The 22968-nt window shown below is 36.9% G+C and overlaps 2 protein-coding genes, 1 long non-coding RNA gene and 2 pseudogenes across 4 annotated transcripts; 2 read left to right on the top strand and 3 right to left on the bottom strand.

Moving 5' to 3' along the window:
- Nucleotides 1-318: 318 nt before the first annotated feature.
- On the bottom strand, nucleotides 319-6115 carry LOC149052711 (uncharacterized). The gene is made up of 4 exons (XM_089181528.1): nucleotides 5527-6115; nucleotides 2805-2927; nucleotides 2560-2682; nucleotides 319-692 (listed from the first exon to the last, which is right to left on the bottom strand). Exons 1-4 carry the CDS (start codon nucleotides 5861-5863, stop codon nucleotides 319-321), a joined length of 957 nt encoding a protein of 318 aa, XP_089037654.1. The 5' UTR covers nucleotides 5864-6115.
- Nucleotides 6116-7873: 1758 nt separating this feature from the next.
- On the top strand, nucleotides 7874-10570 carry LOC149052710 (uncharacterized). The gene is made up of 2 exons (XR_016186220.1): nucleotides 7874-8905; nucleotides 9327-10570. It is a non-coding gene; the product is annotated as an uncharacterized LOC149052710 (long non-coding RNA).
- Nucleotides 10110-13457, bottom strand: LOC149052709 (uncharacterized). Its single transcript, XM_089204726.1, has 5 exons — nucleotides 13122-13457; nucleotides 12541-12611; nucleotides 11927-12030; nucleotides 11525-11634; nucleotides 10110-10961 (listed from the first exon to the last, which is right to left on the bottom strand). The coding sequence occupies exons 2-5, from the start codon at nucleotides 12594-12596 to the stop codon at nucleotides 10596-10598; spliced, it is 636 nt and encodes a 211-aa protein (XP_089060852.1). The 5' UTR covers nucleotides 12597-12611; nucleotides 13122-13457; the 3' UTR covers nucleotides 10110-10595.
- Nucleotides 13458-15103: 1646 nt separating this feature from the next.
- LOC149052708 (uncharacterized) lies at nucleotides 15104-20755 on the top strand (annotated as a pseudogene). Its single transcript, XR_016186039.1, has 8 exons — nucleotides 15104-16272; nucleotides 16547-16619; nucleotides 16856-16994; nucleotides 17218-17311; nucleotides 17466-17634; nucleotides 18090-18234; nucleotides 18796-18971; nucleotides 19278-20755. The product of XR_016186039.1 is annotated as an uncharacterized LOC149052708 (transcript).
- Nucleotides 19585-22784, bottom strand: LOC149052707 (uncharacterized; annotated as a pseudogene).
- Nucleotides 22785-22968: the final 184 nt, after the last annotated feature.

Below are 22968 nucleotides of genomic sequence, written 5' to 3'. Positions count from 1 at the left end.
TCATTGCAATAGGATAATTCATCCAATAGTGATAAAACGCTTGACGAAAAAGTGAAGCAACTTGTCAAATATAAACAACGCTATCAAATAATGTAAAAGGTTACTGAAAGGTTAGGTGGATTTGACAGTTTTCACTTATCATTTTTTCAGGCAGGAATTCTTCCTAAATTATGTAAATGATATTTGATACCCGCCATCATGAGAACTCTTAATATTTATAACATTTAAGGGTTCGCCACCGACGTAAGAACTTGCTAATATTTTTTACAAGGATCCATTAATGACTTATCTCATTCTGCGAAGTTATTAGACTCAGATTCAGTCTGTACCACAGTAGCGGGAAGGACAAAGAGGGGACTTAGTGAGTTTGTAGATGAAAAGTGATCCACAATTTTTAACTGAAATTCGGATATTTTCTTTGCAACCCGTCGAACGGTCACTAAAGCAGACCATCCTGTGAACTTCTCCATCTTCCACTGTTGGATGAGCACCTTCCAACCAGCCTGACCAGTCTGTACCACATTTGTATGCTGGCACACGCGTTGTTGGCATTTTAGTTCCTGCAGCTCCCACAAAACGATACCATCGCTCAAGGAGTTGGTTGTCACAAAACCCTGAACTAGAGGGCGGTGTAGCATGACTGCTTTTTCTTGTGGCATCACTTAAATTGTGGTAATTATAACATGGATCGGCTAAAAAGTTGAATAATAATTGTGAAAGGAACATTCAATTGTTAGTTTGGGTCAGAGACTTCTCACTTTCACTTCACCCTCATTTTTATTATATATATATATATCTATAAATATTATGAGAGGAAAAAAGGACGCAACTACATTTCCCGACAAGCCTGTTTCGTGAATCGCTTCACTCTTCATGTGTTTAAGATTAAACCCCTGAAGTGAAGCGATTCACGAAACAGGAAATGTAGTTGCGTCCTTTTTTCCTCTCATAATATTTATTCTGCTCTGCTTCAACGTATTGAGCACTGTTCCACGCGAAAATCGACTTGCAGACTTCCTATATATATATATATATATATATATATATATATATATATAATACATACAAAATATTCCTTTGACTCGAAGATAGCAGTTGCTAATTGAGGCGGGTCGATTCTATTCCTTAACTAAACGTAATTTAACTTAACTAAGTTACAGTGGAAATAATACAGAAATGAAGAAATATCACGTAAAAAGACATTGAAGATACTCAAGAAAATAAAAAGAGGAAATTAAAGACGTTCATTGTAAAAGAGAAAAAGTCTTGAGTTTCTAAGTGTAAAAAATTATTGTAGAACTGGTTCAATTTGTTTAAATTTTGCCGTGTCTGAATTGCAGCATCGGTTTTCAGTCTCTAGAATATCGAGAAAAAGCTTTTTTTTTTCTTTTTTCTGAGGATGTCTTTGACAAATGTTAAGAAGGGATCTCATTCCAGATTTTGACACCAACACGCGAATAGGCCTGTCCTTGCATTTTAAGCCTTGAGAACTTCACACCAAAGAGTTCTGACATTTAGGAGCGAGCAGCATAGATATGGTTGTTTGAAGATCTAGCAGAAATTTCTATGATGTTAGAAGGTGCATTGTCGTTATGAACACCGAGCATTAAGTAACATACAGCTTCGTGAAACAAGAAGGTAATAGGTAGAATTTTTGCATTTACAAATAAGGCGATTGCATATTCTTTTCAACCAATTATGTAAATTAAACGTAATACCCGCTTTTGGAGAACAACAACTTTGTTTATATAGTTTTTAGACGCATTATCCCAAGCAACGAGTACATAAGTTACATGAGGTAAGCTTGAGGATACATAAATATTTTGTAGTACAGATAATGGAACAAAGTGTCTCATTTTAGCAACCATTCCTATAATCTTACTTGCTTTAGTGATAACACAGTCAACGTGGTTTTTCCAAGAAAGATTTTCATCGATTTAGACACCCAAATATCTCATGTAACTCTTATGTTCTAAACTTGTTTGTTTTGTTTTGTTTCTTTTTTGTAACTTTATTTCGTCCTGAGGTCAAAATGCAAAACTGAGGGAATTAATCACAAACGTCGGTGATGATATTTCCACTGATTAAAACTTGGTTGGAATTGTAAAAGAAATATTATCAATAAGAGAGGCTGACATTTTATGCACGCATGTTGTTTTGTCAATAGTTGGAAGTAGAAAACTGCTCTGTAAGGCCAGTTGGAAGTCCTAGCTGTATTGAGATTTCTCGTTTTTCAACAGACCTAGGTTTAAATCGCCCGTCACATAGAAATTTTTTTAAAACAATATGGAGAATTGTGTTGGCGATAAATGATGCCGCATACGATATTCTTCTGTTTGTTAAAGAAATTTCTATCCACAATGCCTGAAAGGATTCATGCGTCTCCTTTAGAAGCACTGTGTAATTAGGATTTTGATCGAGGTGTGGGTTCGTGTTCAAAAGCGTAATATAAAATATTGGAAGCAAAATTGTGTTGTTGTGTTGGTAATTTTGTCTAAAACATGAGTCTTGTTCCAGGGCAATAGACTAAAGACTTTATTAAAGACTTTTCTAATGTACCTTGGCACGATTGTCCATCTCTAATATAACCTTCTTTGCAGGTGCAGTTGTGGGAGCCGATAGTGTTGATACAGCTTGCGTTAGCATCACAAACATGGTTGCCATCGTTGCACTCATCGATATCTGTGGACAAAAATGTTTAACAAAAGTTATCGAAAGAAATAGAACAAGATATCCTTCTTGGGCAATTCAGTGGTAATTATGAAAAGTTACTCTGCTCTTTTTCTAAGTCTAATCTAATCTACCTTGGCACGATTGTCCATCCCCGATGAATCCTTCCTTACAAGCACAGTTGTAGGAGCCGTAAGAGTTGGTACATTTCGCGTTCACGTCACAAACACGGTCTGCATTGCTACACTCATCGATATCTGGAAGCGCAAAAATTGATGATGTATGGAATGTAACCTATAAGACAAACGACACTAGGGTGCGACATCATTAATTTACCTCTGAACATAAGTTAGGTTCCACGCGCAATAAATTTTGAAAAAGTTTCTACAGTTGGTTAGGCAGTAGTTACTGGAAAACATTTTCCGTTCCTAGACATTTAGTTCGAGACACCATTAAAGGTACCAGATCGCTTATTTTGACCCCTAAAAGGTACTAGTCGCCCCCATCTCAAAAATCTAATGGTCCTTCCCTAAGGTACCTTTTACATAATTCCAAAATGAGGTTCGTCCCGGAGCGAAATGAATTTCATTCCGCTTTTACATGCAAGATAACTTAGCCTTTAAAAACAAGTATTTCTGTCCTTTTCTGTCTTTCCCTCGCTCCTAAAGAGGATTCATACAGATTTAAGTGTCGTACCGCATTTACATTATACAGGTTCAAAAGGTCGTCCAGAATGAGTGTTTCGTTCTGGAATGAAAACCCTAATAAACTCATTCAGAAATGACTCGTTTCGAATAAATTTTACTCTTGTATCATGTGGCAACCGATATGAACTCGTTCTTGAACAAAACTTATTCCGATATCATGTAAAAGGCCCCTAAAAGATTTTATTCCCAGAGCATCACGCTTTGCTCTCCTGTCTGAATGCTATAAATTTCAATAGCGTTGAAGCAACAACGCGCCTTTAGCTGCTTCGTTGCCACTAAAACAACGATTAGTGACCACAAAAAGCACATATTCTAATATTTCCAATTCAACACAAACAAAAATCTTTATACAGGGTAAGTATTCATTCTTGTCGGTATCAATTATTGCGTGACTATCTCGTGATATAAATAGGGGAGGGGAAAACACAACGCAAAACCTGAGCTCCTGTCAAAAGGTAATATCCAGGCGTAATATAATAATCGAAACAGCTAATAAAATCAAAAATAAACAAGGTAAGAGTGTTATGTTAGATCTTTTTACAAATTGTAGTGATTTATGCCAGTAAACGGTGACGACTAGTAGGCACACCATGTAGATTTCATATTGAGTTCGTCTCAAGATAGAACAACACAAATACACAAGGTAATTTTTACAGTAACTTTAGAACCATCCTTTTGTCTTGTAAAAGCTTGAAGCTCAGTAGATTCTGTCATATCGGTTATTGTTAAACTGTCTTTGTTTTGATGCTACTATTCTACATAGGAAAAGTATGTCTGAGAAAAATACTCACAAAAAAATAAATATTTATTTGCTAGTTTCAATAATGACAGAGGATTAAGTTTAGATGATAAAACAAAGGACTGTGTTGACAGAAATACCAGAGGTCAAGTATATTCGTGACATGAGGTCACACAACTCGGGTAATATTCAGGGTGAAAATTTGCATATTTGAGCGGTCGTAGGAAAAAAAACATTTCTCGAAAAATAAGATATATTTTCATGAAAACACTACACCACAATTATCAGAACATATCAGGCGACAAAATATGGAAGTAGGAGTGAAAGCAAATCTTGGGTGACTTGCCGCTGTTTGTCTAATGCATGCTGACATTAGCTCTTAATTTTTTTCTATGTGCCTGAATTTTCTAAATATGCCAATACTTCTTATTACTTCAATATTATTTTTTTCAATTCTCCTTAAAAAACTTTCAAGGTATCGCATCGCGATTGTTTGCTTTTTCGTTTCATTTCAGATAACTGATCGCTCAATGTTATTCTGTTATTTCGGCGTCTTTTTTCAGTAAGTTTTCACTTACATTTGTTGTTGGTGTCACCAAAGTAGTCCAAGAGGTTCTTTCCATTTAGCAGCACAGCGACTATAATAGGAAACTACCACTGTAATAGCAAGAAGGATGGCCACAAATTTCCACTTGGATCTTGCTGGATGATTTGTGGTTGTTACCAAGATTTTTACCTTTTGAATAAATTTGGTCCAAATTGATCGTCTGAGTATGCACACTGGACTAACTTTGTTACCACGGTCAAAAATCAAGGCCATTGCAGCGAAAGGACCAGAAAGTGTTAAATTCAGAAGCTTTTTATGATTGGCAAGGACTGCTTCCTCATCCAGAATTTAACGGGATATGAGAGGCTTTTCCCCAGAGAGATGTTCTCCAGGGAGGTGGAAAATAAATGCAGAGGCTTTATGTAAAGTGACAGACCTCAATTAGCAAGCGGAGGAGAAGAAATGTTTGACTTCGAGAGGTATTTCCTTTATGACGACATTCAAAAACGATTGAACCAATACAGATATTCCTTTAATGTGTTTTTTTTCTTTGCCTGACTAGAATTCGGTAATGAATCATGAGCGTGTCATCGCTTTAATTAAAACTCGGACTCGCCTCAATTTGTAAGCTTCATCTAGGCTCAAGAGCTCATGCTTAAATAAAAATTCAATCTTGGTTAAAGATCATAAACTAACTGAAAAGCATCTGAAAAAACAGTTTCCTAACGAAGGCCTCCATCCTCCCCCTCCCCCTCCCCCTCCCCCCTCCCCCCTCCTCACCTATCTTTGACGGAAAAGGTTAGAAAAATATAACATCCTATCACGAAAAAACAGCACATTCACTCCTATAAATAACTACAAACCTCTCTTTCTGGCTTTCCCAAAATAATATCTCGTAAAGTTCGGGATGAAATCTTCAGGTTTGTCTTGCTTGGTGTGGTTATTCAGTTCGCAAATGCCGTCAGAGAAGTCGTAATTGAAGCTTTGGCACCTAACGTGGCCGTTGCAGGCCTGAAGACAATGGAGTGAGCTGGAAGGCTTCATTATTTTAAAGATGTGTCGTTGCAGCATCATGCCAACGATCGACTCTTCACTGGTGCACTGTTGCGCGCTCAGTCCAGAAAACTTTTGGAGCAACAGTAGCTGAAGCAATAAGGGAAAACGGAAAATGAAAAGTATCCCTTTAGTAGCGATGCACATTTCTTCAAAGTTTCGAGAATTGTGTCTAGGTTCTTCTAGTTTTTTCTCTATTTTCTGTTCTGATGACCGTGCTGCGCTGTAATTCTGTACATATGTGTCCCTGTAAAGTGTTTATATTCCCACACAACATCTGGAGTCAATAATATGGTTTCCCTATCTCCAGTCGTTTCAATACAACTCCTTTTGTCTTTGCGTATTATGATTTCCAATAGTTATCGACGGGAAGCCCCCTGTTCTGATGACCGTGGTGCGCTGTAATGCATGTGCCCTGTGCCCGTAATCTTCCCGTCAGTGTCAATGTAAGAAGGTGTTTACGTTTCCGCACGACAAACATCTGGAGTCAATGTTATGGCTTCTCAACCTCCAGCCGCCGGTTTCAATACAATTATTTTTGTGTTTGAATTTTATGACTTGAAACAGTTATTGATTCCCATCCGCTGAATTCACAACAATAAATTAGATACCTATTATTCAAGTTAATACATTTCTCATTTAAAATGGAACGAAACTTTTGGCATAACGTTACTTACCCGCGAAATTATCAACATAACCAAAAAGGGTAATATTTGAATTCAGAAAAAAAGCAGATGGAAATTATTATTTAGACCCATTTGACGCTCTCTAAAAATATTTCATTTGCTCGAAAATATCATTGTTACATCGTAGAATCGCCATGTCAATTACTGACTTATTCATATTTATTGCTCCGCTGCAAAGTTTAATTTATTGTGTTTGGAAAAACTTTCCTTTTCTTTACCATGACCTTGCAAAAGTTAAAAAACTTTTCAATTATTATGATTTAAGTGATTAAAAATTCCATTAGAAATTACTCCAGTTACACTGTGTGAACACAAAAACAAAGATTGCACGCAGTCAGTGAACTCTCAAAATTAATTTTCTCCTTCGATTTTAACTTCCTTTCAAAACTTCCTTCTCGCACCAATCATGACTCAAATTAAGGTGTAGAGGGCTTGCTTTGCTCTTCTACGAATTATCTTTAGCTCTAGTAGTAATAACACACACTGTTCTCCGATGCGTGATAGATTCCATTCGCTTCGTTAGAAATCGCTATTACCCCAGCCATTGGACAATTCTGCGAAGTTTTCTAACTCTTTCGGCCCCAAGATCTCAATTGTCTTCTCTCTTTTCTGACAAATGTATCTGCCATACAATTCTAAAGTTCTGAATGTTTAGGTGTTACATCTAATATTTTCCCTTTGTTAAATATTCTTATTTACGTTCGCCAAAATCCCACTTGACAATGCCTTGATTTTGTTGGGAAAAACTACTCTTGGACCTTGTGCGATCGATATTCATAACAAACAGGTTATCGAGGCAAGACAAAATATAGCATATAACGAATGCTTGGAGCTTTGTAACACAAGGTACCTATAATCATCTTACAACTGGTATTCAACCTACGTAATTGAAAAGACGCCAGAACCACGCACTCACTGACCCATACTTTGGTTGTGATTCAGAGGAGTATTAAGATATGCATTACTCCCGGCTTTCGCGGTGCAACTGTCGCGTTGGTGGTGTTTTATTTTTAAAGCAACTAAGTACCAGTTCGATAGAGCGACGCAGAATTTTGTTTGAATTTTAGTGGGAGTTACGAAACCCATTCACAACTTTGGACATCTTTTAACAGCAAGACGCATCCTACCAACCACCATACATGTATAACCTTCGACGAACTCGAGTCTTCTCGCAATCCTCCACTATAGCTCTCTCTCGCGGTATAGCTTTCTAAACAGTCAGTCACTCCCGACAACAAGAACTACTACTATTATATAAGTGAGTCTTACATTCACAAAGTGTTCTGGAACATTCCAGAAGCTTACAAAAGAGCTATTCTATTAGTATTACGTAATAACTGCATGACTTAAGGAGATGTTCTAGAAAGTTTTATGGAATGCATGTCAGCATGACTAAGCATCTGGAGATTTCTAGAAGCTTATATTTACAACAAGAATTACTTATAACACTCTGGATCAGCCGAAGGCCTGAGGGTTGAGATCAAATCGAATTCTAAAGGTTATAAGGTAATCATGATTTTACTTTCATCTTTATCAATCAGATCCATAATAGCCTAAGTTACATCGTGGGGTCTTAATTAGGTAGTAAACAAAGCACAATCAACAGTTTCTCACTCGAATCACAACTGAGTATTCACAGCATTGTAAACTAGTTTATCGGAAGCAAACTGTTCAGCCAACCTGTGATATGCGTACAATATCTCATTATGGGTTGATATTCGGTCAACATCTTTTTTCCTGCATTTCCTTGGAAACGACACCAGCAGGGTTCAAGGTAATTTTCGCAGTATTTGATTCCAGTGACGTACGTGGGCTTTCCTGGTTTTGGTCGTCTGTACTGATTAGTTCGACATTCTATGTAATAATCAAACGTAAACTGATTTGAGTATAAGCTACTTTTATCCTGTATTGGTCTAATTTAGTTATTTTGCCATTTTTAGCCCGTGAAAAAAGTTTCAACAGGACCTAAATGGAGGAGAAAAGTGGAGATGTAGGCATTTATGGGAATGCTCATTTTTTTAAGAACATTTTTCGATGATTATATGATCTCACTTTTACGAATAGTTATGTTATAGTCTTTCCTTTTCCCGTGTAATTATGGCTACAAAGCAGTAGTAGGATCCAACTGTATTTAAAATTGTTGCCAAATCCTCGATGCACTTATGGATAGCACTGAGGCTTTCGTCAACATCTGTGATACAGCAGTAATGGTATTAACAATGCCACCAACAAAAGGCATCATGTTTACGGATATTTTTCAGTCCTCAAATAACTCGGCAAAATATCGCAAAATAGTCATCGCTCCTCGACACAGTGAACATTCAACCGTATCAATACCTACACCCTGGTCTTTCCAAATCTTCAATAGTAATATCTAAACATGGTATGAATGAAATCTTCAGGTCTCGCTTTCCTGGTCAGTGCAGTTATCCAGTTCGCAAATGTCGTTGGACTTGTCGGACTTGAAGCTTTGGCATCTGATGTCGCTGTTGTTAGCCTGAAGGTACGGGAGTAAATTTGGGGATTTAACATAGGGTCCATCGTGATGATGCGAAGCTCTTCTGCATAATTACATAGTAAACTTAACGCCCGATATTTCAATTTAAAAATATACGAAATCTGTAATAACTAACTGGATGGCTCTCCTTCCACTTTGCAAATGTAGAAAAAAAAAAAAGGACCGAACTTATTAGATTATACTTTTGCATGGGCCATGGCCACTGAAATGTGCAAAGAGCCCTGAAAATGGTATTTAATTCTGTGCACGATGACAATGCGTCATAACCGAGTGTAACAAAGGTGCGTGTCTTGCAAAAGTGGAGTGCGAATATGCCAAATGGAATGCATCGGTCATACCTGCAGTCAAATGTGCCACGCTCGTGAATGTATCTTAAAGAGAAGTTATTCATTAAATTCTGGTTCAGGTGTGCAAACATGCAGTGGGGGAGTACAAAGCCAATGTGATATGCGATGCCACGCTGGTAGTCATTGTGTACAACAGTGTAACGCTCAAACATGTAATCTGAAATGCGGTGGGGAAGAATGTAATCAGAATTGCAGCGGTGGAGAACAAGGATGTCTCATGCAATGCATACGGAACTCTTGAACACAAACTTGTGACGCTCATACATGTGAAATGACAAGAAGTGGGTCATTAAATTATTATACTGGGAAAATATGCAATTCCGGGAATGGTCCATTTTGTCAACGTATCATGATGAATGGAAGTTTGGGACCCTTCAAAACAACCTGCCAAAGAAGAAAACAATGCACGTGTCCCAAGTGCTTAAATCGTGACTGCATGACTTTCACATGGAGAAAAGATATATTTAGGTGTCCTTAAACATGGATTAATCCTGTCTTAAACTCAGGTTTAATAAGTTTAAATTGATGTTTAAGTCACTTGTACCTAGACTTAAGTTGGACTTAAACCTGGCTTATACTATCTTTAGGCTAAAACATAATGTAGGTTTAAGTTCACATTGAATGTGTCCAAAACATTCCTGTATGTTTAAGTACTGTTTAATTGAAGTAAACAGAACTTAAACACTTAATGCTGTCAAAGTACCATTTAATGCAAATTAATCTGCTCAAAATTTGTTGCTTTGTTTTAGTTTTGAATCAAATTTGTGAGATCAGTAAAATATTGTTTTGTTGTTTCATTACTAAACTGCCACCCACCACGTCACGTATCACACTAAACAATATATGTTTCAAGTTTCTTTTATTTTAAATTCACTAGTACACATTCTTAAAGCTACTGCCTATTTGTAATTAACCCTTTAACTCCCAGGAGTGATTAACAAGTAACTTCTCCCTAAAATATCCATACCTTAGCCAGCAAAGAGATAATGAGAATTCCCAAACTTATCAGGTATAGGTCTTTGTCTTGATCTAACACCAGATTCTCATAACTAAGTTACAGGGAAATATGTAGCAGCTGGAGAGGATAATTACCAATCAGATCTTGGGAGTCAAAGGGTTAAAATGTCACACATACCTAGCTTATTTATGCTTAACAGGAACAAATTTCCCCCATCATAAGTCAATAAATTTAACAATACTTGGAAGAAACTATCCCTGTGATCTAGATGACAATAATTTGTTCTAACAAAAAAATTACTTCAGTTTGCCATTAAATACATGATAAATAAATGAATAAAAAGTAGAAAAAGTGTTAAGTATTTTTTCAATCATGACTCATTGTTTATCTGCCTGACAGCCCAAAGTGGGCCAGCAGGTGCAGGTCTCTCCAACATGCCACCAACACTCCTTGGCTTAGCCATTGCCTTGGCATGGGGGGTCAAATTATTTTTGTAGGTTCTGTCTAGCCTAGCTTTTGCATTTGTCAAGCTCGTTCTTTCCCACGATAGCTTCTTGGTTACATATCTTGCAAGTTTCTTTTCTTTTTCACCAGTAATAAAATCTTCTTGCTCCTCATAATCTGATTCTTCGCTGCTCATGTAATAAATGTCAAGGATTTCACTAAAATACTGTTTTTCTTTTGATGTCATAGAAGCTTGTAGCATCTCATAGGATGACTGACGCCTTTCCAGTTTCTAATGGAACAAAAAGCAACAATTCAGTCATTATTTAGTTAATGACCAGACCAAATTATATCTATGAAACTTATAATTTATTGTCAAACAGAAATACTTTTCTAACTCAAAATGATATCCCACAAAAGAAATAAAATATGAAAATAACAATCAGCAATAAATAGAACTCCCAGAGAAAAAATGCATGCTACAAAACAGTACTTAATTAAAGCAAACCTATATTATTTGGTTAACTACCAGCAAGGTTGACTTTCCTAATTAATGTGTATTTGTACACCAGTTGTAAACATACCAGTCCAACATACAGTGTATGACAAATTTGTGCATGGCATTGTTTCATTTTTTGTTGCTGTATATTATCCCACATTGTATTGTGTTTTCAAACTATTATTATGTTGGTACAATGCCATACACAAATTTGCCATAGTATTGAACAACACTTGTTGTCAAACTGAATTGAAATGTTTGATTCAGAAGCCATGCTTCAGCCACACTATCTTGAAAATTTATTCTTGGATTTAAGTTTAGCATGGCAGAAGCAAGACAACTTAGCTAGTCCTTACATTTAGCAAACGCCTGCTCCTTTTGCACTTTTCTTTATGCTCTTCATTTTTCCCTTTTCTTATCCTCTGCTCTCTTTCTTTAGTTGTTTTGAAGTACCGATAAAACTGAGCTATTGAGTTAAAAACAATAATTACTATCACTGCATGATATCCTAAAATTACAATAAAATGACAAGTCTATGTGTATATGTAACGTCAGCTTATGGATATATATTATTTAAAAGAATTAATACTGGTAATATTGTGTTTTCCCTCTCAGTTGTTACATTTTCTGTTCAACTTATTGCAGAAAATTTGTTTGATTTGCACTTTAGCTCTGTTAAAGGGAAAATGGTTAAAAGGTAAATGCTTATTGTTCTAACTTGTACACAACATTAAAAGTTGATTCCTGTGATGTCATACCTTCCATTTGTAAGTCAGTCCATTGGCAGTTTTCTCCTCCATGCTCTTTTTTCAATACTTCTTTCACTTTTGTAAAAATACTCTGGTTTCTCTCTGACTGTGGACTGTAATAAAAATGAGAATATTATTTTTGTTTTAAACAATAGCCAGAGGCAGTTATAATAATATTATTATTATTCAGCTAAAAAAGGAAATAATAATGCAAGTAAAGCAGTTATACAAGAGGGACAATTTTCTAATCACTGCTGGTACAGTGCAGAAGCTACATGCTTTTTACACCTTCAAACTGACATTAAGACTTCTGGTTCTTGGAGGGAATAGCTTTCTCAAAACAACAATTTGCATGTATTAATCTATCAGCAACATAATAGTTGAAACAACAGATTCTAAAAGTTTACCCCCTCCTCCTCCCAATTCGAAAATTTTACACTCAGGCCCCAGACTCTAAACACTGGCCTCACAACAGATAACTAACAGTCCCTTAGAAGATGCTGGTCAGAGAGAGATTTAGTTCTTGGTGGTAAAGTTTTAATTCTAATATCTTGCATGCCATCTCTCTTAGTGCCTTGGTATTTAAACACATCATCTTAAGTATGGTAAAAAAAAGAACATACTCCTCGTCAATGATGAAACCTTGTGTCACTTTTTTTTCTACCATCTTTTTGTACATGAACCAAAACCGTTTCTGGAAGAACATCATATGTCAAAAGTCACTTTAAACCACAAGCTTGTTTATTTCTTTAATCAGGGTCAGTGGGGTTTTTGGGTAAACAGTACACAGTGGAATTTTAAACTGGGTAAACAGTATTTTTTGTTAAAAGTAAATGGGCATGAAGAATACTTTTTTTTTTCCAAATTTTGGTATCTTGCTTGATTTTGAGGGAAATTTTAAGTATACTGGATAATTTTTTTCAGGTGTATTGCTATACCACTACCCCCCCTCCCCCCTTGAATGACCCTGTTTAATAATTAAACCAATGAATTTTTGTTGCCAAAATAGGCACAAGAATTCAGCACAAGGATGTTCCAACTTTGTGATAAGCACTAGAACCACAAGCGGCCCAAGCTTCAGCTGTGAGATGATTATCTTGCGCAATAACAGTCATGGCGGAATTATAAGAGTTTGTTTGGGAATATTTACGACCGCTCTAAGGAATAAAAAAAATACGTCAAATTCTCAATAAAAATACCTCACCTTACTTCCACAGTGTATCACTTGTTATCTGACCGCTTACTTTGATGAAAAGAGCCCATTTTAGCGAGTTGTTCATTTCGAGGTTTTCAACGTACATAAGAAAAGCCCAAGGCTGAACACTACATTTCCGAACGCCTAATCCGAGAAGCGAAAAATCCAAGCTCAAAATGACCGGGCGGCCACAAATCCAACGCAGAATTCAAGCACATATACTGTAGTTTCATTTCAATTCACTAAAAACTCAATCGTCCCCGTGCAACCGACACTAAGCCGCAGTTTGCTCCAAAAATTTCCAGTTTAGAGATTCCTAGCAGCCCGTGGCCACATCAACCTTGGGAGTTACTACATCACGGGCGACGAGCGGGGATAGAAAAAACGACCCAAATATGAGCGGTCAGCGGTGAAACAGCTTTTATACTTCATATAGAGACATATAATTTGTTGTTCCAGAGACAATCGTGTTGTAAAGCCGAAATGTTAACAATTTACTTCACAGTTTAAGCAATTTTTCAAAAGTGTTGATTGAACTCATATCTTTTACTGCTTTAATAAACAACGGAGGCTTCGGAGAGGGAGTCAGTGGCATTTGGAAAGGCACCAAGAATAATTATATATATGGTTTGTAGCTAGCTGCGTGACGAAAAAAAAGTATCATGATTTCCGGTTGTCAAAAATGTCAATCAAATTTGGCAGGAACTTGGTTTTCGCACTGAAGTTTGCTTTTCCTGGAAGATTTTGCCATGGATGAAGACCAAAAGCCAACAATGTTAAGAGATTTAGAGATCGACTTTTTGAAAGAACATCTCAATGGCTTTTCTGTTGAAGGCAATTATTGTTTTGGATATTTCGAGGGAAAGATAGATTTTCACGAGCGTCAATGGTGCAGAATCGTAACTTGATGGAGCCAACAGTGGACAACATCCCAGAATTCAAACTTTATGATTTTTTTCTCGGCTTAAACGCTAAGTCAGTTGTTCAATTGAATAGGAAGAAAAACATTTCGAATGGAAAACAGCATTATTTGCGCGTGTGGATCTTTTGAGAAAAGGTCTCCTAAACGAGTGGTCTTGATTGTAAATATTTAAGGAATGGTAAATACATTAGCCTTAACATGGCTGTTTCTCGAAGCTCAGTGTTTTCCTACTTGCCTTTTTTCCACGTGAATTGGGGGCGATTGAATAGATATAATATGCAGTAAAAGAACTTCAGCTGATAGAAATTTTAAATTTCTCATCTTAGGCTGTGGATACAAAATTCAAGTGAAAAGGAAGCCAACTGTGATTAATGCTTTGAACAAGTAAAGATACGTTTTTTTCGTCACACAACAAGTTACATAACGTGAATATCATTCTTCTTGATGCCTTTCCCGGTGTCACCAATGCCTTTCCCGATGCCTCCGTTGGTTAATAAAGCATTTAAAGTATTGTTCCAGTTAAAGCTTGTGGAAAATTGCTTAACTTTTTAAGTAGCGAAGTGTAACTTGGTAACATTTCGGCTTTACAACACGATTGTTTTCTGCAACTACAAAACGTACATTTAATTCTTCTTGGTACCTTTCGGATGCCACCGATGCCTTCATTGTTTATTAAAGCAGTAAAAGATATATGTACAATCAACACTTTTGAATTGCTTAACATTTTATTTAGCGAAGTAAACTGTTTACACTTCGGCTTTACAACACGATTGTTTCCTGATACTACAAATGATCTGTCTATATATGACGTATGAAAGTTGTTTCACCGCTGACCACTCGTATTTGGGTCGTTTTTTCTATCCCCGCTCGTCGCCCGTGATGTAGTAACTCCCATCAACCTTGAAAACCAGCTTGGTAACCCTACCTCCTTTTTAAACTGAGCCTCGCCGGGGACCATACCGTCAGTTATCGTCAATAAATTGTTTTAGAACCACGGGTCCCCTCAGTTGAAATCGATCAAGAGGCTATAATTGTTTTGATCGTATCTGAAATGGAAATCGTGGTGAGTATTGTTGCTGGATATCCGTTTTAATATTTTCACGCATGGAAATGGACAATTTAGATCCAAATGTACAAATTATTTTTCTTTGAATTATTACTTTTCCTTTGCTTCTGTGCTAGACAGACGGAAATTTTCATTCTTCATTACTAGGGTTTTGTTTCACTACGATTTTGAGGCAGATAACCTTGCAGACGCCAGCGAAATCCTGAGTCATGCAAGCGTAGAAAAAGAAAATTTTCTTTGCCACCTTAATTCAGTTACGCTTGGAAAAATCGTTAACGACATTAGGGGAGAAAAGGTAAAAAGGGTTCGGCGTGGACCACGTACGCAACGGAAAGCTTTCTACCAGAACCTCAAGATTAGAGAGATAATCGCATCGCCACCAGAAACGTTTAGCCACTTCATGGAAAAAGTCAACGATCTCAAATTTAAAGATGGATGGAGTACCGTTTGTAGGAACAACAAGCTGTCCTTTGTTCGTCTCGAATCGTGGTCATTCAGAAATCAGCGAGGATCTACCGAGGTCTGTATCGAACAGATTTCATCCTCATCAGGCCTAAGATATTCCATTTCATCTCATGGATGCGAGTATTCTTTAACAAATATGATTGATCTACTCGGCTTGGAAAAACGTGCTTTAGGCGAAAGAGTTCACAAAATTTTGGAATTTGTGGATAGCTCAGCACTATGTTCTGGCGTGGACATTAATGAAACTACCAGCGCTTCAATGTCTCCCCATGTTAGTGGAGAATACAGGCACAATGACAATGTCCTCTTCAAGGTATTTTCCAAGCAGTGTCACATCATCCAGTGCAGTGATGGCATTAGTTTTGCCAATTGCAGAAAAATAAACGACTGGATGACAAATCAAAGAAAAGGAAGTTATCTAGGGATGCAGTTCATCCCTTTACCAACAAAAGATACATGACAAGGGATGAGCTAACTGAAAAGTTGACTGAAGAAGTGAAGGCATGTAAAAACACTGCTCTGAGGGAAAGCTACTGGAGAGAGAAGTATTTCTCGCAATGTGTGGGAATGGAAAAAGAGGACCATGAGGATTTTTGCAAGATTTTTGCTGATGCAAAAAATGTACCCGAAGAGATGGCCGACCTGTGGAAACAACAAGAGAAAATTTTGCAGACAGGAAGCAAAAATGGTTTTAGGTGGCATCCAAAGTAAGTGATTAGGTTTTATTGACATGGCTTCTATTATCCTTACTAAGAAATCTAATGGCTAGTTTCTATGGCTAGAAACGTAATATGATATGATACTTACTTGAAATTCCAAGAAATAATCTAATTATAATATTCCAACTTTAAAATTTCTTCTGAAAAATGAAATTACATTTAAGTTACATTTTTTATTGGTCTAGTGTGTCTGTACATATTCACAATCTTTTAGTATAGGCTTTGTACCAAACAGACAATATATTTTTTATTATGTTTATAGGGTCATGCGATTATGCCTTGAACTGTGCTGCACTCCGCCAGTTTTTAACTCTTCCCAGCAACAAAACAATAAGGTGAGTAAGTATATACAAATATGGTTCTTCAGCCTACCAAATGATTACTTAAAATAGAACAAAATATTAAAAAGCATTTCTTTATGAAATCTCTGTACATTCTGTGATACCTAACTACACAGAGGAACACAGTCTGCCTTCACTCCTGGTCGTGACAAATAATTTTAATAATACAGTTGCAAATTTGGATAAGCTATTGAAACAAGAAACCAAACTGTTCAATGATCCATTTACAGGCTGTACAAAAACAAAGTTAAAGAGAGACCTAGATGGTCTGAAGATGTCATTAGATGATGCTTTGATGCTGCAAAAGAGAGGGGGATGAAACAAGAAGATTTTATGGGTGATTTTATTATTGACAAAATGAAGATTCAGGTAAATTTAAAACATCAAAAGTAGAAAAAGATCACCTATTGATGTACTAGGAAAATTTTTTTTTAGAAAAGCATTTTCAATTCATTTGTAATGATGTATATTACAAAACTAAACTTCATTGTCAATGTGAGACATCCCTTAGATGCTATGTTTTGTCTGAAACTATACTAGAGACATGTTCTAATATTAGAGTTCATAATTTAATTGATGCCCTCTATTGTAGGAGAACCTGGAGATATCAACAGTTGGTGGTAAGCACAAGCTTGTTGGATTTGTTGACCTGGGAAAGGGCCACAAGCTAATGAATATATTGTCAGGTAATTTACATGAAAATGCATATATCAATTTACAGTAGTATAAGCAGTTCAAACGAATTACAGATATATGCTGTTCCTCTCTTACTGCTATAAAAATTGTAAAACAGCTAAGACTTGCTTAAAAACAAGACAAATATATGCCTCTTCCTTCCAGGTTAAGGTGATGAACCAGAGCTTGCCACACAAGTGCTGCAATTCATTTATGTCAGTGAAAATGGATTCAGGTTCCCTATTGCTCAATATCCATATGGGGTTTGCACACCAAGTAGCTTGTACTTCTGTTTTTGGGAAGGAGTCCTGAAGATGTTGGAGATTGGATTTGAGTGAGTAATCAAAAAAGAAAAGTTAAAGTGAAATAGTTTTGCAGGGAAAGTGACAGCCAATAATTGTTTGAATTGCATAGCTAATATTAAATGCTTGTGAATTAGATGCTTTTAGCAAGTTTAATAATATTATTGGTACCACTACGTTTTGCCTTGATTAATATGCCCAAGTACCATGATGTATGAGTATCACATTAACAAGTTGCCATTTACATTTAAAGCTTTGTTTTAGGAGAAAAACAATATGTTAAGTAAGAGAGTTTACATATTACTTACAAACTGATTTGCCATGTAATTTACTGACTCAAAGGAATTATGGAAGTTGTGAACCTATGATCCAAGAATAGGAAAGACATATCAAATTAAAACATTTTATGAATGTTATACTTAATACAGTTATCTTTACATTATTGTTTGTCTCAGCTTATATTTTGTATTATTTTGTCTTCTCAAAGGGTGTATTGGTGTGTCCTTGATGGTGCTGACTGGAGCAGGCAGTTTGTAAAGATGCACTTTCATGACAAAAACCCTGCTAAACAAACATTTGCAGCCACAAACATCTACACTGGTGGTCCAATGATGTTTATCATGGACCCAAAGGTAATAGACAATACCTCTATGACATGTATGTATATAAGCCCAATATTTTCAATTTGGTATCTGTTATTCAGATATTACTGTGCGAGTAAAAAAAAAAAACCATGAACACCTTGATATGATTCTGACAGGTTAGTAAGTGTACTGACCAATCATAAATTATAAAGTTCAGGACATGCAAAGAAACTTCAAAATCACAAACTAATTTCCATTGCTGTTTGCAGTTTAGTTCTTTCATTCCTAATTGACTTTTTCCTTGCAACACAATACCATTCCATATATATTTATGGTGTTCATGGTTTTCTGAGCTTCACAGTGAACAATTAAAAAAATATTTGCTTTAAGCAATTTTCAATGATATTGAGCCAATAATATTTTCATGTCAAGCAAATTGCTTTTTTTGGGCAATTGACAGTATCTAAAACACTCTCAAGAGTAGGTTTGCCTGAGGCTTGCCTACATTGTTTATTATAGAATATTGTCAGTCAGTTACCTGATATTAATTGAAAGCAGAAGTATGAAGCTATAAGTGTTACTGACTTTGACCAATTTGTAATTGAACAGCACAATATCAAGAAGATACGAAACAATATTGAAAAAAGTAATAAGAGCAGCAAGCCTTCTCTCTCCCATTCCATGAGAAACTAACCATGCAGCATTTTGACCTTGATTCTGCCAGCAAAATGCGGAACAGACTCGCAGAAGATGTACTTGATACAAAGATGCTGTTTCTCATGCAGGTAATTGTTTTGTTTACATATAGTTAAGTCACTTCTCATTTGATTAACTCAAAAATAATCAACTCCAAGTTTTAATGTTGTTAAAATGAAAGTTCATTGGAATAATTGTATCTACAAGGCTCTGCATAATTGCCAAAAAAAAAAACAACAACAACATAATTTACTTTACCTACATTTCCCTTTTCAAAATATATTTTCCTCTGCATTTTGTAACTTTTGTATTACTTTTCATGATAATTTCTCTTCTTTTCTGGTATCTTGATTTTCAACATTGTAGCTTACATCTGTGAACTTGTATCTATACAGAAATATAAGGAAAGTATGAAGTCAAGCGGAGAGGATGACTCCTCATTTGATGCAGTAATCAGCCTGTTAGAACACACAAGTGAGCTGGTCTCACTTTTCAATGACAGGCTCTACATCACCTGCACTAATGACATAAGGCTTCAAAAGCTAAATAATTTCTATAATTAGATGTGCTCATGGGAAGAAAGCACTCAAGGAGATGGCAAGCTATTCATCTCAAGTAAATTATGGTTTGATTTAAAATCAATGTGTCTTGGATTCCAGTCACTAGTACATTACAAATTGTTAAAGCATCCTAGTTCAGTAATCAAGCCTGCCATAGTAAATCAGGACTGTGTAGAGAACCATTTCTGTCAGATACGTTCTTGTAATGGTCAAAATGATAACCCAACCTTCTTGGAGCAACAGTCTTCACAAAATTCAATTAGACTAGGTCAAACTACTATTAGTCCTAAGAGTAATGCCTCCTGTAGTAGTGCCTTTACAAGCCAGCGACCTTCAATTCCAAGCTCACATCAAAGTTTATCATGCAGTTAAATACTTTGTATTTTCATCTTATAATATTCACATACCACATTTATGGTTAAAATAGGCAAGTATGTGAACTTACTGTTTTCCTTGGAAGTCAATGTTAGAGTTTGTATGGGAATGTATGTGTTATTGTATATATATCCACACTTCTCAGTTGATGATCATGAAAGATATTCAAATATGAAATTACTGTGCTTAAAAATATGAAATTCTTTGACTTTTAACACTGTATTGTACTGTGTTACAGAACTGTTTCCTATTTAAATAGTAGGAATGGTTTGAAATTTTTTGCACAAGCATGAATTGTACCCTTAAGTGTCCATTCAAAATATATAGCTTATCTCTTTGAAAGAGTATCCTGATGTGTCCTTCAGACTCAGAGTTTCTCACTATCCTAAACTGCCTGTCATCAACTGGTATTGTATTTGGAATAAATGCATGTTCTGGAATAACATTTAACAAATCTTGTGCAATAACTAACTTAGTCGATCTTGAAGAAGTTCTGACAACATATGCCTGACACAAAGCAATCAGTGGCGAAAGGTAGACTCTACTCAGTGGGGCAGTGCCTTGATGTTGGTGAATGAAGCCAACCAATCGGCTGTGGGAGGCCCTTTTGTTTTCAATCCTGTCTTTGAGGATTTCCTGATGTGGGAAAACAATTAAATGTACTGTACTTATTTAAATTTACTATCATGTTAATTGTTATCTATTGAAACCTACATGGAATTTTTAGCAAATTATGTGAAGTTATATCTACTATTATTATTGCTGTAATATCTATGCTGTATACATTACATGTAAGGAATAGACGCGTAAGGTACAGTATATATACACGCCACTGTATGTACATAAGCGAGCCCTATATTCTAGTGTTTAGCTTATCTTATTAGCCATTATGCATTCTAAAAGGACAATAAAATGTCAGCAATTCCAACTACCTTGAATGGGACACTGTCAGATTTTTCCTTCGTTTCTTCCTGTCTTTGCAAAATGTGTTTTCGCAGCTCCGCGTTCTTCTCAATCGAGGCACCACGGCGGAAATCTCTCAAGAATTGGGATGCATCCATGTTGACATAACATACCAAAATCTCTTTCCGCAGATTTTCGATTAAATCCTGTGTGGAAGAGAGATACTTCAGCTTAAGTTGAAGCCTACCACCGTAGCTTTAAATGCTTTCCACACGAAAGGTGAGATAATTCCTTGCTAGTAGCCCACTGATAAGACATGTGCTTCGAAAATATAAGCTGGATATTTCTAGTGGTGAGCGAAAGAAACGAGAATACTACGTAACTGAGTTATATATAAGCTTTGGTTATGAATTAACACTATGATTTTGCGCCAAAATTAACGAGCATTTTGTAACCCATGGTACTAATAAGGCATATATTACAAACCTCGCTCCTGTCAATCTCTTCACTTGGAAAACATCGCATCCAACTTTCTTTCAGTTCTTCGTCCCTTGTAAGTCTACACATGGCCGCCTCAACCATATTCTCGCCCTCTTTTCTCATGACATTAACGTTCAGTAAGTCTACTCTCCTTTGCTCCAGCTGCATGAAGAAGAGGTAAGCCTCATCCGATATATGGAGAAGGCCCCTTTGCCGATACTGCCTTGCCTCCGTTACTTCTAGCGTCTCTACATTTCGACGTTTCTTTTAGTCGGTCGAAAGATTGAATAACGTTTTCTTCCAGAACCTAACATGCCCTTTGCTTTGTTTCAACTTTGACCAGCGTAGAGCTCGAAGTCGTGTAGTAGTTTTTTCGTAGGTAGGTTCTAGCCCGGGAGAGGACTTTCCTGACCGCCCAACCACCCACATGTCGAACTTTCGACCTGCCAACCACATCCATCTCTTGAACGTTGAAAGCCACTCCTATCATTCCTATCGTGTCTCACGATGGAAGCCAGTGTTTCTAGAAATTCGAAGTAGATAAACTTCGCAATCGCAACAACGGCAGTCCGCTGGAAAATTGTCGTCTCTTTGACTTAATTTGACGGCGAAGACAATGCATACATAGCGGAAGAATTCAGTGCTGGTGAGGAATTCATGCAGTCTCGACGTCGCCTCTGTAAATCCTTGCCTTCCGATATTAACGACAATCTCGTCTGGATTTTCTACAACGTGGTTTTCGATGATGAGAAATGAATGAAACCATATCAATTCAACAAGGCATTGAACCTTGAGCCAACAGGTGTCGGTTAACAGAAAGTCGATTGTTCTGTATTTTTCTTCCAAAAACGTAGAAGCAATTGAAGTCGGCGAGGCTTTCATCGCTAACAGGTGATCTCGGCTTTTAATGAGAAATCCTTCTGGCGGACTCACTAGACTTGACTGATGCCTCATCATGCGGTCGTAAACATCCAATAACTCCAGTGGGGCAGCAACCTCTTCGTCCTCAAAGCATTGCCGCACAGGACCATCGAGCAAACCACTCGGGAAAGTGAACGGTTCTTCGTCTTCCTCGCACGCGTCGAAGCGTTCCTTTACTGAAATGAGGTTGTTATCTTCAAAGCTCCTTTTGCAGCAGCATGATAGGTCTGCAAGTGGTTCACATATATGATGGGTTGTACACATGTCAACCGCCCTTTGGTGTGGCCTCAACAACTGCCGTGGACTGAAATTCAAAATCTGTATGGTATCTGGGGACTTAACTCTTAAGACGGCAACATAGATTAGTTCAGGCACGTACTCACGAGAACAGTGTACAACTGCCGAGGCAAGCGTCAAACCTTGCGACTTATGACAAGCAACTGCATAGGCTAATACAGTGGGGAATTGGGTCACGCCTCCGATTTTTTGGCCATTCCTGTTTCTTCTTATCCAAGTTTCCCTTTGAATCTCAACGATGCCGACTTCTTGAAAGGCAACCAAAAGGACATCACTTTTTACTCCGGTAAAAATACCGAGGGAACCGTTCTTTAAATCGTCATTCAGGTCCCACACTAGCATCACTGGTGTTCCTGGCCAACACATGCTCTCGGACCCGTCGTTTTCAAATAGAGCCTGGAAGGTTACTAAATCACCAGGTAATGCATCGAGCTCCCGTCTGTTAGATAATTGCACGGGCACTTTTCGAAAAAAAATGCGCATTGCTTCTTCTTGAAACGCTGGTGGTAAGGCTTTACCCTTGGAAATCCATAAGCCAAATTCAAAATCT

Source organism: Pocillopora damicornis, chromosome 1 (assembly GCF_964200805.1).
Source record: "Pocillopora damicornis chromosome 1, jaPocDami1.2, whole genome shotgun sequence".
NCBI classification, from domain to species: Eukaryota; Metazoa; Cnidaria; class Anthozoa; order Scleractinia; family Pocilloporidae; genus Pocillopora; species Pocillopora damicornis.
This window is presented reverse-complemented; position numbering and strand designations above follow the sequence as displayed.